Source organism: Cnephaeus nilssonii (assembly GCF_951640355.1).
Source record: "Cnephaeus nilssonii genome assembly, chromosome: 4".
Classification (NCBI taxonomy): domain Eukaryota; kingdom Metazoa; phylum Chordata; class Mammalia; order Chiroptera; family Vespertilionidae; genus Cnephaeus; species Cnephaeus nilssonii.
This window is the reverse complement of record NC_137075.1, coordinates 1,891,228-1,905,049: the sequence shown is the minus strand read 5'-3', so window position 1 is coordinate 1,905,049 and position 13,822 is coordinate 1,891,228. Positions and strand designations below refer to the sequence as shown.

General features: G+C 41.7%; 1 protein-coding gene across 12 annotated transcripts in view; it reads right to left on the bottom strand.

The window, feature by feature from the left end:
* Positions 1 to 13,822, bottom strand: part of NEO1 (neogenin 1) — a 377,465-nt gene that overhangs the window by 26,217 nt on the left and 337,426 nt on the right. For 8 of the 12 annotated variants that reach the window (XM_079767544.1, XM_079767540.1, XM_079767550.1 and 5 more), the window contains 4 exons: positions 5,420 to 5,643; positions 5,199 to 5,337; positions 3,174 to 3,281; positions 1,552 to 1,746 (listed from right to left, as the gene is read on the bottom strand). In XM_079767544.1, coding sequence (XP_079623670.1) covers positions 1,552 to 1,746; positions 3,174 to 3,281; positions 5,199 to 5,337; positions 5,420 to 5,643 — 666 coding nt within the window. The remainder of the gene's footprint in view (positions 1 to 1,551; positions 1,747 to 3,173; positions 3,282 to 5,198; positions 5,338 to 5,419; positions 5,644 to 13,822) is intronic. The other 4 variants (XM_079767545.1, XM_079767548.1, XM_079767542.1 and 1 more) reach the window with 1 other exon arrangement.

Sequence of the window (13,822 nt, the reverse complement as noted above, 5' to 3'; positions counted from 1 at the left end):
CTGCTGACACAGAATTTCAAGAATGGTGACAATGTGGCTCATGCTTCTTCCTAGGTTTCCATTTAAAATTGTTTATATCCTCTTTTAAGGTAAGCAGATATATTTAAGGGAAGAAATGGAAAAGGAGCTCTTAATCAAGCTTATGGTAAGAGAATAAATAGCACGAATTTTGCCACGGATAATCATAGTTTAGTAGGGTAAATTTATATATAGTTTGTGGGAGGAGGAAAATAGGGTAGTCACTGGATTTGATTACAACTTTTCATTTAGAGATACAAATAAAATCCTAAATGCTACAAATTGGTATGCTTGCTCTGATCCTGGCTGAATTATTATAGAATTTCAATATATTTGTGCTAACTGGACCCACACTTAAGGCTAATCTCCTACAGCTGCAGAACTCAGTTTTTTGACTCAGAATTCGCCCCCCCCCCCCCATGAGTCTATTTTAGCTCCCAGCTTTTCAGATACCCCAAGTGCCTCAAACATGGACTCAACTCCACTTTGGCCAATAAATACATGGTTTTTTAACACATGGTACTGATTTTCAAGGAAAAAAAAAACAACAAGAAAAAACAACAAAAAAAAGCTAATAATAGGTCACAAAAGAGAGGAAAGGTAAGAGAGGCCATCTACTCATTTACCTTGATCATTAGGCATTTTATCAGAGGAGTCCGCTAACAGGCCAAGCACAGGGGAAGAAAAAACAAGAGCAAGAATCACAAGCTTTGAAGATGGGACAGGCAAAATTTTTAAAGGAAAAAGAAATCCCACAAACTTCCAAACAAACTGAGTCTTTTTTTTTTTTAAAGTAGAGAAACCATCCTATATAATAAAAGCCTAATATGCAAATCAACCGAAGGGCAGAATGACCGGCAGAACAACCAGTCGCTATGACGTGCACCGACTACCAGGGTTAAGACGCTCAATGCAGGAGCTGCCCCCAGCCCGCAGGCCCCAGGCCAATCAAGGCAGGTGCCAGCAGGGGCCCCCCCAATCGGCCCTGATTGCCAGCCAGGCCTAGGGACCCTACCTGTGCATGAATTTCATGCACCAGGCCTCTAGTATTCTATATTTCCAGAGACTCAGTTCCTAAAATTTATTCCTAAACTCACTTGATTCAATACTTCATCTTCACTTTCTTATCTAGAATTTCTTTCAAGGGTCCCCTTTCTCCCTACAAAGGTCTACATTAAGTCTTTCCGATTGGGAGCCTGCATGTGTTGAAAGAGAATCACCCATCACAATAACATGGTATTGCTCTGTACAGGAAAAGAGAATCACACCTGATCTGACTGTAAACAGCTCTACATCACTGCCTCGAATTGACTGGAGTCAGAGTTCCCTTCTGTGTGATCTGGTCAGGCAAGTGACCTAGGGAGCACCCCTCTGGTGGTCAGTGGTGAGTGAGGGATCAGTCTGAGATAAATACACACACTGTGGCTCATCATAAAGACTGCTTATATCATCCATAGTCTGTACATGCTGAAGTGACATGTGCAAGCACAGTCCCACTAAAGAGACACATAAACATTCTGTGCGGAGCCTTACCTTTCGGTGTTCTGAACTGGACAGCTTCAGACATGGGTCCCATACCCTTTGAGTTCCGAGCCTGGATTTTGAAGTAGTATGGTGTGTCAAGTGTTAGCTCTTGTATTTGGTGAGTCAACCTGTTGCCCACAACAGGCTCAATAACCCAATCGTGTATCTCTGCATTCACATCCGTGCTGTAATATATTATGTAACCTGTCCAAAGCAGTTAATGGAAAAAGAAATCTTATTTCTGCTTTTTCTTCTGCAATCAGTAAGTCAATAAAGATATATGTTAGAGCACAAACAAGCAGAGAACCAGTTACTGATTAAATAGCAATGGTAAAAATCATTCAAAATGCTACACTAAACATAATATAGAGACAACCACAATTGACACAGTGCCAAGCTGTGAGTTATTATCTATATCAGCAGTTGAAGTAATAAAATGAATAAAAGATAGAAAATACAGTTAAATACCCTCAGAAACTAAGAAATCATATAAGGAAAATAATCCAATCTCTTCAACATGTTAATTTTTAAATAATTTACCTAGGTCTACAATTAAAATAATGTGGTTTTGAAAAGCAATAATGGCCTAATATGCTGTTTTAGCTCTCACCAATGTGACTTCCTAGAAGAAAAATTCCTGGGAGATGGGCAGCAACCTTTGTTAATTTCTCCCAGATTTGGGGCAGAAGTCACCCCCAACGTCACCTGACAACTTCCACCAGAGGGCACTCAACCTCCATGCTGAGGCAAAGAGACCCACAAGCACAAGCCTACCTGACCCAATCCAGTGCATATTACTGGGCTTTAAAGACAAAGTACAATGCAATGCAGGTCAAGTCATGCTTGATCCTTTTATGAAAGAAGCAAATTAAAAAACCTAAAAAAGTGACAACAACAACAAAAAAGCCCAGGAATTTATGGAAAGGAGTTTCTATTGAAAGCTGAAGCAGAACAATGCTTTTAGTTTTCTTAGGCCGCCCTATTCATACCAAAGAGCTTCAGAAGGCAAACTTTTGTTCCTCACACAATATACCCTTGGGCAGAGGTCCCAAGGGGAATATTTAACAGCTAACTCCCTTTCCTCCATGTTTATTGTGGAAGGGTCTCCTCCTCTAGAAGCCCAAGGAAATATTCCATATCCCTCCAAAGGCCTAGGCCAATTCAAACTGCTAACTCTAGTTGTAAAAGCACAGGAACTAAAGTAAAGTGGCAGGCCTGGAGGGGGAAAAGGAATTAAAAGTCTAATGGGCTTTAGGGTAAAAGAGATGAATCTCTGTTTATTGGGAATAGCCCTATAGAATTAGGCAGGGTCTTTAAAGCAGGTCATGTAGTCAGAGGCAGAGAAGAACAGCTTTCCTGAAGAAAATAAATGTCATAAGGTATACTACATCCAAAGGCTGTCTAGCGTAACCCGTGCCCATCAGACTCTCAAAGTGAGTTAGAACCATTAGCTGGTGACTCATTTTTATGTTCCTGTGGGAAAATAGCAGCACCCCTTGCTCCACTTTTTATGACCATTATGACTCATAGCACCTTGTAAATGACCAAGCCAGCCTTCAGACTCCCACTTCTCCCAACACAAAACTCTCCTGGAGGGTTCTGCCGACAGACACACATTCAAAGCATCTTACCTGTAATTTTGCCATTGGCTTCAGAGGGAGGTTGCCAATTTACAATTATGGTCCTAGGTTTTCCCTCTTTACTTACAACCGTCACATCCTTGGGTGGAGAAGTAGGAACTACAAAATAACAAGACTTTAATAATTCCTGTCCATTTCAATTTTATTCACCATTTCCTCAACCCTTTCCATTTATAAGTCATAATCAAGGGTTTAAGGCAAAAAAGATAAAGCCTCCTGACTTCAAAGAACTTACAGTCTACCTATAAATAGCTCCAATAAAAAGAAGAATATGCAAAATATCAGAGAGAATGCCACACTATAAAGATACAGAATTGGCATTCTGGCTGGGGCCAGGGATATGTATGGTAAGTAGGTAGGGAAATAAAAAAGGCAATATATGCCAGGCATTTTAAAAGTAATTTTTCACTTCATGTTTACGGCAACTTGAAAGGTAGTTACCACTATCCCTACTTAGCACATCAAGACACTGAAAATGAGAAAAGTTATGTAATTTCCCCAAGATGACGTTCTCCTCTAATTTGGATTATTTTGTTAGGATATTTTTAAATGTAAAATAATTTTCTCTCTCACCTTATAGTTGCCTCTCCAAACCGAATATTTGAAAACCTCAAATTCCTTCAAAGAACACACGATTTATAAACTGATGTTTATCATTTAAAGTTTGCAATAAATACATACAGTCAAATATTTGAGCTTATTGCTCTGAAATACAAAGCTCTTTATGTAACAGAAAAAAACAACAATAAAATAAAAATGACTGCATTTCTTGTTTCCATGTTATGGCTGAAAACTTTTAATGTACTAGTAGGGAAATGAGCAAATTAAGAACACCCTTAAATTTTCTCTTCCTACAGTGCTAGCCTCCTCCTGGTATAAAAATGGAAGAAAGACTGGTGAAATGCAAATATCCTAAGGAAATACATAATGTCATTTATTAGCTAATGGGTTGGAATTAAAGCAAAAAGATATTCTTAAAACTGTCCAAGAAAGCAAACTCAAGGTCCATGTAAGCTTTTGTGCACTGTATTTCTAGCTCTCTAAATCCAAACCCTTTTCTCTGTAGGATGTATAACCCACTGTTCAGAAAACAAAAACATTAGGGACAGCCTTCTGGGGAGATACTACACCTCCATTTTTTCATTATTTGTATACAGGAGAGAAAAAAAAATAGGGGCTAGAATAGATAGAGACTACCAATAGTTACACATGACTTCATGCTGGGGAAGTATAAGCAGCAGAAGCGTAGGCCTACAGGTAAGCAAAAAGCAAACAGAATCTCAAACCTGGAGGGCTTGCTTTCCCCTTAGTTTGCTTACTTGTCTTTTCTCTTCCATGTTTACTTACAGACAAAAACCCTAAGGATACTCCAGTGAGAGATTTTACAAGACACTAATTGGTTGGCAAGAGAGCTACTGGTAAGTGTTAGACTCCACAAGCAGCACTGCAGCTGCTTGGTGAAGGGCAGGCCGCTTCATCTTTTCTTTCTCAGGTTTACCCGGAAAGCAGGACTAAGGACAAGAAGCCCTCCTGTCCGCACAGTGCTTACGACAGCCTGTGCTTCCCCAGCTGCTCCTTGTTTCACCCCAACAATGACCCTGTAAGGTAGGAAAGGCAGAGGTTATCACCTCTTTTACAGGTGGAAGAACCGGAGATTTAGAGAGGCTGAACGACTTGCTTATGATCACACTCAGTTAGATGGCTGACCTGGGATTGAACTCAAGTCTCGATTTCTGAAATTTAGTATACTTTGTATTATATTATCCTGTTATTGTTCTTGTACAATGATTAAAAAACCATAATTCATCAGCTGAAAAATCAAACATTGAACTCCAGCTGTAGTTGCTCACTGCATTCGGTAAATACATTCACATACTCAATTCTTCCTTGGTTAGTAAAAGGAGGTGATAAGTCTCATGATTTGAAATGTGGCACAACATTAGCAGGAACTTCCACTGACTTTCGTATCTTGCAGAGAAGAAATGCCATATGACCTAAGGTTCTGACAACACATACCTAATTCAAAGGTGGTCCCATGGGCTGTCATACTCCATGTGCTTGATCTTCGACCTTTGGTCACCATCACAGAGAATTCATAGAGTGTATTTGCTTTTAAACCAGTCACCAAGTAACTCAAAGTGGTTGCATTTGCATTCTGGAAATACATGATTCAAGAACTTTAGATTGAGGAAATATCCATATTTAGCTTTTCTTACCCAGAGCACATGTGCCAGTACCTTATACTTGGTGTTTGCTGGGATGTTGGTTTTCCATCGGACTGTGTAGTACCGAGAGTCTGTAATCTTCTGGTGTTTGGGCAGTGAATTGTCCGCCCACGTAATCCTTATGGTATCATGACTCAGAATGGAAGCCTGGACTCCCACTGGTGGCATCATGGGAGTGGGATCTGGCACTGGAGTGTATGGAGCATTAATAACAAATAAATCAACCTCAGAAGTGTCTGGGTAAAAAGTAATTAAAAAGGGAAGTGGCATTTAACAGAAACAAAAATAAAAGGGAAATGCAGGATAATATAATGGAATGAAAGGTAAGAAATGAAGAAAGAGAAAGAGAATCCAGAGTTAATAGATAACCATCATTCATTTAAAAGAATATTTCCACTTGTGTTCTTTCAGGAAAATGTCTAGAAAAATACTAATTAATCATATATTCTCTACTGTATTCTGTAGGTGTATTAAAATTAGATAATCCAGTGATTACATTAACATATTCATACTTGGATTTTCTTTATATTACTTGAAAATTCTACTTTTTGTCCAAACAAAATCATGAAAAGATAAAAATTGCTTTTAAAATTAAGGGTATAATTTCTAAGCAAGTAACACAAAGTTCACGATCTAATTTGATATTCTAGTGACTGGCTGAGTTTTTGGGATATGGCTTATCAATGCCTATCACCAGACATGTAAAGATGCTACTCTCAAAACCCGAATCCTGAATGTCAGCCAGGCCTTGGTAATCAGGGTATCTGATAACCACACAGGGTTCAGTTTAGATCTGCTGATGTCCTGCTACACTTTTTCCAGTACAGTCAGAAAACAATCCATTGATGAATCCCAATAAGTTATGAAAAATGCCATGGTTATGGATTCAACTGACACGGTCTTTATAACTTTAGAAACCAGAGTACTTATCTGACAGAAAGGGAAGTCTATTCTCATGTGCTGTCCTGTGCCATAGGCAACAGACACATTCTCATCAAAACAGAGGCCAGAGAGTGACGTCAGAGGAATGGTAGCATAAGCATAAGAGCACATCTTTTCCTCTCCCCCTGACATTTCAACAAGTTAACCATCTATAATTCAACAAAAAAGTCCCTGATGAACACAGATGCATGCCTAGGAGACTGGCACACTGAAACACCTAAACAAAGGTGGGCATTCGGGGATAAATGGAGAGATGAGAAGGGAGGAAAGTGCAGACATAGACTACATACGCAGCCCTTCAGCTCAGGGGGGAACTCAGAGCCTGGCCAGGGTGGCTGTAGCAGCCATTTCCTTCAGCCCCTGCGGGGGGGGGGGGGGGGGGGGGATGAAGGGGAGGAAGACAGCAGGGCAATCTGCAAGCTGCAATTGGCGAGCAGAGAGCTACCAACAGCCAGAGCTAATACGGTCTGAGTTGTGTGTGCACATCTGCAAGCCGCCAGGAGACAGAACAGTGACTGAGTTAGCAGACACTGGCCCAACAGAGCACGGGGTGCTGCCATGCAGCCCCCCACTGCTGGGCCTGCTGGTGGTGTTTCAGATAAAGAAAGGAAACCACAGGGCCCTGATGCTGACTAGACGGCCAAAACTTGTCTCCCATTGCCCTTGGCGTTGGCTCCAGGAGCACAGTATCTATAAACCAAGAGCTGCTGCAATAGAATTGCTGTTTCCTTCTGTGACTGAACCCCAGGATGGGTGCATGGGCCAGACAAACAGAGGTAAAGGGTCGCCATTACAGTGAGGGCAAAACAAACCTCATCCCCAAGCAGCACAGCTGTACTGTCCCAAGCTGCAGAGGCTCAAATCTGGGAGATCACAGAGGTAAAAATCTTTTGATTCAAGTGCCATCTACTGGAAGATAGTAGAAAGACCTTTTAGGAGACAAATGCGAAAACAGAGGAGGGCAGCAAATACCATGAAGAACCACTGAATGATGACCAGAAAGAAAATGAAAAATCCCCATAAAGTAGACTGGAACACATAGAATTATGTGCTATAACTCAGCGGTCACCAACTTCTCAGACCTCATGGGCCACCAGTGGTCCGCAGACCACTGATTGGTGACTGCTGATATAAATGACAGAGATTTCAAGATTGCAGTTCTAAAAATACTCAATGAAATGCAAGAAAATACTGACAAGCAATTCAGTACACTCGGAAAACAAATCAGTGAACAAAATGAGTATTTCTCCAAGGAAACTGAAACTTTAAAAACAAATCTATCAGAATAACTGGAAATGAAGCAGGCAATTAAGGAGATTAAGAGTAAACTGTTGAGCATAGAAAACAGAACCAACCAATTAGAGGAAAGAACTAGTGATATTGAAGACCGGAATCAAAAAATTATGTAGAGGGAAGAGAGAGCTCTGAGATTAAAGAAAAATGAAAGAGCTCTGTTGGACCTATCGGATTCCATTGGAAACAGTAACATCAGAATCACAGGCATTGTGGAGGAGGAAGAAAGAGAGCAGGGAATGGAGAAACAAATAGTGGACAAGAACTGCTCAAATCTATGGAAAGAACTAGATCCTCAAATTCAAGAAGCAAACAGAACACCTAGTTACCTCAATCCAAAGAGGCCCAATTCAAGGCACTTGTTAGTGAAGCTGTCAAAAATTAGTAACAGAAGATGGCTGCTAATGGGATGGTGAGCTGCAAGATAGTGTGTAAGTGAAAAAAAAAAAGGAGAGTGCGTGGAAGTGCAGGGAGTGTCTGTATTTGGGAGTGAGGGACAGTTATATCCCAAGGAATTGTTGGGGACTGCGGACAGGGTTCCCCTGGCTGGGCAGTCTCTACTGCTGCTGAAATCTCTCCTGGAGCGGTCAACTTTGCTGTGGAGACCTCCGCCATCTTGAAGGGGAGAGTGGCAGTGATCTGAAGCCCAGCCTTACCTTCAACCGGGGAGACCTCCGATACCTCCCGGGACCCTACAACCACAACCCCCAGGGACGAGCTGCCTCAGCTGCGAACCCAGGAACACCAAGACTTCAGCATCTCCAACTGCGGGCACCTAGAAAGTCTGTCCAGAAGGAGACAAAGCGGCGTGAATATGCGGACGAGCCCTACGCCTTCTCACAAAGCAGAGAGAAGGAACAGCTGAATCAATTAATATCCACCCAGAACTGGCGAATTAAACACAGTCAATGCAGGACAGAGAGAGCTATATAACCAGACATACAGAGAGGAGCGATCATGGGGCAACAAAGAAACAGCCTACATACGAAAGAAAAGGAGGAATCACCAGAAAAGGCAGTAAAAGAAATTGAGGCAAGCAACCTGTCAGAGAAAGAATTCAGTGCAATGGTCATAAGGTTGCTGAAAGAATGGAAGACAAATTCAACAACATGTGTAAGAACCAAGAGGAAATGAAGAATAACCAAGAAGAAATGAAAAATGACATCACTGCAATAAAGAACTCAATAGAAAGTATCAACAGTAGACTAGAAGAAGCAGAGGACCACATCAGTGAGCTAGAAGACAAGGTGGGGAAAAATATCCAAGCAGAGCAGCATCTAGAAAAAAAAACTTAAAAAACAGGAGGAGAGCATAAGGGAACTTTGGGACAACATAAAACAAAACAACAACTGCATAATAAGGGTGACAGAAGGAGAGGAAACTGAGCAAGGAATAGAAAACCTGTTTGAAGAAATAATGACAGAAAACTTACCTAATATAGGGGAAGAAAAAACTCACACATATCCAAGAAGCTCACAGTCCCAAACAAGATGAATCCAAAAAGACTGACACCAAGACACATTATAATAAAACTAGAGGCCCAGTGCACTAAATTCGTGCGTGTGTGTCCCTCAGACCAGCCTGCACCCTCTCCAATCTGGGACCCCTCGAGAGATGTCCCACTGCCGGGTGAAATTGGGCCTAAACAGGCAGTCGGACATCCCTTTCACAATCCAGGACTGCTGGCTCCCAACCACTTGCCTGCCAGCCTGCCTGATTGCCCCTAACCGCTTCTGCCTGCCAGCCTGATCACTCCCTAACCATACTCCTGCCAGCCTGATTGACGCCTAACTGCTCCCCTGCTGGCCTGATTGCCCCCGACTGCCCTCCCCTGCATTCCCGGTCATCCCTAACTGCCCTCCCTTGCCAGCCCGGTCCCCCGCAACTGTCCTCCCCTGCAGGTTGGGTTGCCCCCAACTGCCCTCCCCTGCATTCCCGGTTACCCCTAACTGCCCTCCCTTGCCAGCCTGGTCCCCCCGCAACTGCCCTCCCCTGCCGGCCTGGTCCCTCCCAACTGCGCTCCCCTGCTGGCCTGATCGCCCACAACTGCCCTCCCTTGCAGGCCTGGTCCCTCCCAACTGCACTCCCCTGATGGCCATCTTGTGGCGGCCATCTTGTGTCCACATGGGGGCGGCCATCTTTGACCACATGGTGGTGGCCATCTTGTGTGTTGGAGAGATGGTCAATTTGCATATTACCTCTTTATTAGATAGGATTGGCAAAAACCAATGACAAAGTAAGAATCTTAAAGGCTGCCAGAGAGAGACATAAAAGTTACCTACAAAGGATCCCCCATCAGACTAGCGACTGATTTATCAACAGAAACACATCAGGCCAGAAGGGAATGGAATGAAATATACAAAGTCATGCAAAGCAAGCATCTGAATCCAAGAATACACTACCCAGCAAGGCTATCAATCAAAATTGAGGATGAAATCAGGAGCTTCACAGACAAAAAAGGACTAAGGGAGTTTATTACCACCAAACCAGCAATGCAAGAAATGCTAAAGGGTCTGCTGTAAAAAGAAGAAATAGGAAGGGAAGAAGGAACACAAGTGAAATCAAGATGGCGGCATAGGTAAAAAGCTAAACTGCTGCCTTGCACAACAATTTCAAAACTACTACTAAAAGACAAAACAGACATCGTCCAGAACCACAGGAAGGCTGGCTGAGTGGAAATTCTACAACTAGAAGGAAAGAGAAAAGCACACTGAGAGTCAGAGGAGCTGCAGGAGGCAGAGGTACTGAGACGCGCGCATGGAGAGGACTGGCGGCTGAGTGTGCGTCTGGCTTTCTCAAGCGGGAGGGAGACAAAAGCTCCTGATTGCGCTGAACTCTAGTTCTGGGTGAGACTCTGGGGACCCAGACTCATTCGGGGAGAGGCTGGACTGTCAGGAGGGAGAAAAGCATGCTGAGACTCAGAGGAACTGCAGAGGGCAGAGATACCGAGGTACGCAGGTGGAGAGGGCAGGCGGCTGAGTATGCGGCTGGCTTTCTCAAGTGGGAGGGAGATAAAAGCTCCAGACTGCACTGAACTCCAGTTCTGGGCGAGACTCTGGGGACCCAGACTCATTCGGGGAGAAACTGGACTGTCTGGCAGTGGGCAGAATTCGAGGGCAGCTTTCTCTCAGAGGTGCTTGCAGCGATTACCACAGGACACTGAGACCCAGGGGCCTATTAGGGCAGGGCTGACGGGAAACTGGTGCTGTCTGCTCCGCTCTGAGACTCCGCCCCATCCAAGATGAGCACAGAGGCTTTTGCAAATCTTGTCTCATAAGGGTGTCTCCAGCACAGAAGTTCTCCCAGCGTAGACACAGCTGATCCTCACAGCCAATTGGCCTGGATGTCAATTCCTCCCAGTGATACCAACAACAATCAAGGCTTAACTACAACAAGAATGTGCACATAGCCCACAAAGGGATACACAAAGAGTGTCCACCTCAGGTAACTGGGGAGGCTGAGCCACTGGGCCCTAGAGGACACCTAGCACACAAAGCCACTCTATCAACTCAGGGAAGCAGCCAAAATGCAGAGACAAAGAAACAGATCAGAAATGAAAGAAATGGAGGAAAGCAAACGACTGGATATAGAGTTCAAAACCACGGTTATAAGGTTTTTCAAGAATTTTCTAGAAAAGGCCAATAAATTTAGTGAGACCCTCGAGGATATGAAAAAGGACCAATTAGAAATTAAGCATACACTGACTGAAATAAAATATAATATACAGAGATCCAACAGCAGACTAGAGGATCGCAAGAATCAAGTCAAAGATTTGAAATACAAAGAAGCAAAAAACACTCAACTGGAAAAGCAAAAAGAAAAAAGAATCAAAAAATATGAAGATAGTGTTAAGTAGCCTCAGGGACAAATTCAAGCATACCAACATCAGAATTATGGGGGTGCTAGAAGAAGAGAGAGAGCAAGATATTGAAAACCTATTTGAAAAAATAATGACTGAAAACTTCCCCCACCTGGTGAAGGAAATAGACTTATAAGTCCAGGAAGTGCAGAGAACCCCAAACAAGAGGAATCCAAAGAGGACCACACCAAGACACATCATAATTAAAATGCCAAGAGCAAAAGACAAAGAGAGAATATTAAAAGCAGCAAGAGAAAAACAGTTAATTACCTACAAGGGAGCACCCATACGATTGTCAGCTGATTTCTCAACAGAAACTATGCAGGCCAGATGGGAGTGGCAAGAAATATTCAAAGTGATGAATAGCAAGAATCTACAACCCAGATTACTCTACCAAGCAAGGCTATCATTCAGAATTGAAGGGCAGATAAAGAGCTTCACAGATAAGAAAAAGCTAAAGGAGTTCATCACCACCAAACCAGTATTATATGAAATGCTGAAAGGTATTCTTTAAGAAGAGGAAGAAGAAGAAAAAAGTAAAGATAAAAATTATGGACAACAAATACATATCTATCAACAAGTGAATCTAAAAATCAAGTGAATAAAAAAATCTGATGAACAGAATAAACTGGTGAATATAATAGAATCAGGGGCATAGAAAGGGAGCGGACTGACAATTCTTGGGGGAAAGGAGTGTGGGGGGTGCAGGAAGGGACTGGACAAAAATTGTACACCTATGGATGAAGACACTGGCGGGGAGGTAAGGGCAGAGAGTAGGGTGGGAACCGGGTGGAGGGGAGCTATGGGAGAAAAAAGAGGAACAATTGTAATAATCTGAACAATAAAGATTTATTAAAAAATTAATTAATTAAAAAAAGAAAAAAAAAGAATAAAAATCGCGACAAACAAGTACCTATCAGTAATAACTTTGAATATAAATGGATTAAATACCCCAATAAAAAGACATAGGGTAGCTGAGTAGATAAGAAAACATGACCCATATATATGCTGTCTACAGGAAACCCACCTCAGAACAATGGACTCACACAGACTGATGGTGAAGGGATGGAAAAAGGTTTTTCAGGCGAATGTAAATGGAAAAAAGCAAAAAAAAAAAAAAAAAAAAAAAAAAAAAAAGCAAAAAGCAAAAAGCAAAAAAACCCCAAAAAACTGGGGTAGCAATACTTATATCTGACAAATTAGACCTCAAAGTGAAGGACATAACAATATATAAGGAGGGCCATTTCATAATACTAAAGGGAGCGATTCAACAAGAAGATATAACTCTGGTAAACATATGCACCCAATACAGGAGCACCCAAATACATAAAAAAAATTTCTGGAGGATATCAAGGGAGAGATTGATAGCAATACAGTCATAGTAGGAAACTTTAATACCCCGCTGACACCACTGGAAAAATCCAATAAACAAAAAATCAGCAAAGAAACATCAATCCTAAATGACTCATTAGACCAGATGGAATTAATTGACATCTATAGAACATTTTCCCCCAAAGCAATAGAATATACATTCTTCTCAAGTGCACATGGATCTTTTTCAAAGATAAACCACATATTTGGACACAGGCAAAGTCTCTTCAAATTCAACATGATAGATATCATAACAAGCATCTTCTCAGATCACAATGGCATAAAACTAGAAATCAACTATAATAAAAACAATCAAATAAATCAAACACCTGGAGGCTAAATAGCATGATACTAAACAATGACTGGGTTACCAAAGAGATCAAAGAAGAAATAAAAAACATCATGGCAACAAATGGCAATGAAAACACAACAGTCCAAAATCTATGGGACACAATGAAAGCAGTCTTGAGAGGGAAGTTCATAGCTCTACAGGCCTATCTCAAAAAACAAGAAACAATGGCAATAAATTATCTAACCATACAACTCAAAGCATTAGAAAGAGAGCAACAAGAAAAGCCCAGAATGAGCAGAAGGAAGGAGATAATAAAGATCAGAGCAGAAATAAATGACATAGAGACCAAAAAAAAAACCAAAACAACAATACAAAAGATCAACAAAACCAAGAGCTAGTTCTTTGAAAGGATAAACAAGATTGATGAACCTCTAGCCAGGCTCACCAAGAAGCAAAGAGAGAGGACCCAAATAAACAAAATCAGAAATGAAAGAGGTGAAGTAACAACCGTTTCCACAGAAATACAAATGATTATAAAAAAATACTAAGAACAACAATATTTCAACAAAATGGACCACCTAGATGAAATGGGCATATTCTTAGAAAAATACAAGCTCCCAAAACTCAATGAGGAATAATAAAAAAACGCAATAAACCA